The 2,500-nt window shown below is 39.6% G+C and overlaps 1 protein-coding gene across 2 annotated transcripts in view; it reads right to left on the bottom strand.

Annotated features, from left to right (window-relative positions):
- LOC125045908 overlaps nucleotides 1–2,500 on the bottom strand; it is a 20,870-nt gene that overhangs the window by 9,818 nt on the left and 8,552 nt on the right. For both annotated transcript variants that reach the window (XM_047643511.1, XM_047643512.1), the window contains 5 exons: nucleotides 2,226–2,500; nucleotides 1,763–1,891; nucleotides 1,470–1,624; nucleotides 849–1,079; nucleotides 480–663 (listed from right to left, as the gene is read on the bottom strand). The exon at nucleotides 2,226–2,500 is cut by the window's right edge and continues 1,971 nt beyond it. In XM_047643511.1, the coding sequence (XP_047499467.1) occupies nucleotides 480–663; nucleotides 849–1,079; nucleotides 1,470–1,624; nucleotides 1,763–1,891; nucleotides 2,226–2,500 (974 nt within the window). The remainder of the gene's footprint in view (nucleotides 1–479; nucleotides 664–848; nucleotides 1,080–1,469; nucleotides 1,625–1,762; nucleotides 1,892–2,225) is intronic.

Below are 2,500 nucleotides of genomic sequence, written 5' to 3'. Positions count from 1 at the left end.
ATGCTCGTACGCACACCCTAACACTCGGGAGCACACTCATATACTCGCACGCACACCCTTACACTTGCATGCACACTCATATACTCGCGTGCACACTCATACACTCGGGGCACACAATCATTCACTCGCGCCCACAATACCTCCTGTGATCCATTTCAATAGGTAATGTCAAAATACAACTTGACGTTGGTGCGGCACTAAGGCATAAGTACATACAGGTGAAATTTGCTTATCGGCGAAATAGTTGTCCGGGGTTAGGCCCTCATTTGACCACCTATTTTTTCTTTGCGGGAGTTCATATTGATGTGGGTAACTCTACAGTAGTATACGAATCTGAAACAGGGCATAACTCATTTTCGACCCCCCCCCCCGATCCAACCCCTCCAAACCCAGGGACGGTCCCCTTAAAATGAAAGTGAACCAGACTGGAATGCTCCCAATCCTCCCTCCTCCAAAAAAAGCAAATACATTCTTCTTACCAAGGTAAGGCTTTCCACTCAAGACATCAGGTGAGATATAAGCAGGTGAACCCCTCTGATCCCTTAACCTGTCCTGTTCAGAGGGAAGGTGTTGGCCCAGGCAGAAATTGGTGATGGTGATTTCCCTGGTCGCACGATGTAACACTAAATTTCCCAACTTAAGGTCACGATGCACTACATTTTGCTGGAAAGAAGAATATAAAGATGTAATGTAAATGATCATGACTATAAAAACTAGGAAATAGAATAAAAGAAGAAGAATCATGCTAATTATGACTACAAAATCATACATACAGAAGTGGAGAATTCATTACTTACAAAACTATGTAAACAATACCATTTTCAAATAAGTGAGCCCATAAAACATACCTCATGAAGGCTATGGACAACTGAGACAATATTGTAGAATATTGTAAGGGCATCCATCTCCTGCAGCTTCTCCTTATTGATAACATAGTGCTGTAGGTTGATGAGGTCGGCAGTTTGCGGACAATAATCATGTGGAATGACACAGTCTAGAACCAGACACACACGACGTACAAGGCCTCCTGAAGCCACAAGTGTTCCACCATTCTGCTCACGAGCCCCACACGCATAGTCCTGGGATATGAGCAATTGGAACAATGTATAAACAAGCCAAAAAATCATAAAAACAATGGTAGGTCTGGTAAGTACAGACCAGTAGCAAAATTTTACAAAAGTGGTAAAAGAGATCATATTTCCATTACTATAGTCTAGGTTTCAAAAGTCATACTATAACTGACTTTCTTTGCAAGAAAGAGATATGACTGTAAAGTCTCTCTTTTTCCTTTCCCTTTCTTTAATTCAGGAAAATACAGGAACCCCAAACCCCATATAGACATCTGACATTCCCTTGTGAGAATATGTTGAATTTTCTTTTCCTATACTAAAAATATCAATGCATAAGTTGAACTGCTCATGAGAACCTAAAATTAAACTTCCTTTCATCAGCCCCTACAGTATTCCTACCTGAAAGAGTCCATGGTGCTGAATGACACCCTTTTGACCTGACAGCAAGGACAACAGAGAGTGCTCTGTATGCAAGAGCATCTTCCCTTGCCGGTCATCCTGGGTTGCTTCACTTGGTTCTCTAACAGTCAGGATCTTCAGTGTATAGAAATCATCTGTATGGAAAATGATAAAGATATTAAAAACACATTTTCTTAAAAATTCTGTGTAGTTAAGCATTTTATATATCATATAAGCACTTTTCCTCTTCGCACTACATCAAACTGAGAATGTAATTCAAGTCTGCCACCAACCGGTTTTTACTCGTCTTGCAAGACACTGCACAATAGAGCGAACTGGAGATGAGCCTTGCCTTGGCCCTAATAAGTAAGGACCTGCCCGACGAAGTTGACCCTTTGGTAATTGCTGGCCAGCCTGTGGTACTAAAAACACAGATTAATTTGGGTATTAGTCCTAATGTGTAACAGATGTTGGATAAAAAAAATAATCTTATATCTTCCTTGATCATACCTAAATGCACAATAATTTAATAATTTCCTCCTTTAATCCTCCAAATCTATTCACAGTTCCTGATGTACCTCAAACTAAATTCTGGAAACTTTCCTTTTACTTTTTCTTTTTCTCACATGATAAAAGAAGGCCAATCTAATTAGAAAGTCACAGATATATATGATACAGGCATTCATAATTCTGTTTTCTGATCTGGTAATTCTACCAAAAAATCTTATAAAATTAATTTTTATAACACTAACTTACCTCTTCCTGATAAATAGATGTGTTTTTCTTTATACTTTCTTTCAGCATCCCGGCTCATCAACCTGTGATTAGAGTCGCTTGTAACATCTAATGATGTAGGAGTCAGTTCTCCATCATCAAGGTCTTCTGGCATGAGATTTTCCGGTACCTTTTTCCCCCAACCATTTCTACTCTTTGTGGATTTTCTGGAAGTCTGGTTGGTGGCTGAAGTGGATGATCCTGTTACATGAGGGCTGTTTTTTGAGTTGGATGTGTTTGTGAGGGATACATTTTCT

The sequence above is a fragment of the Penaeus chinensis genome, chromosome 38 (genome assembly GCF_019202785.1).
Source record: "Penaeus chinensis breed Huanghai No. 1 chromosome 38, ASM1920278v2, whole genome shotgun sequence".
NCBI lineage: Eukaryota > Metazoa > Arthropoda > Malacostraca > Decapoda > Penaeidae > Penaeus > Penaeus chinensis.
The sequence above is the reverse complement of the archived record's forward strand: the minus strand, read 5'-3'. Positions and strand labels throughout refer to the sequence as shown.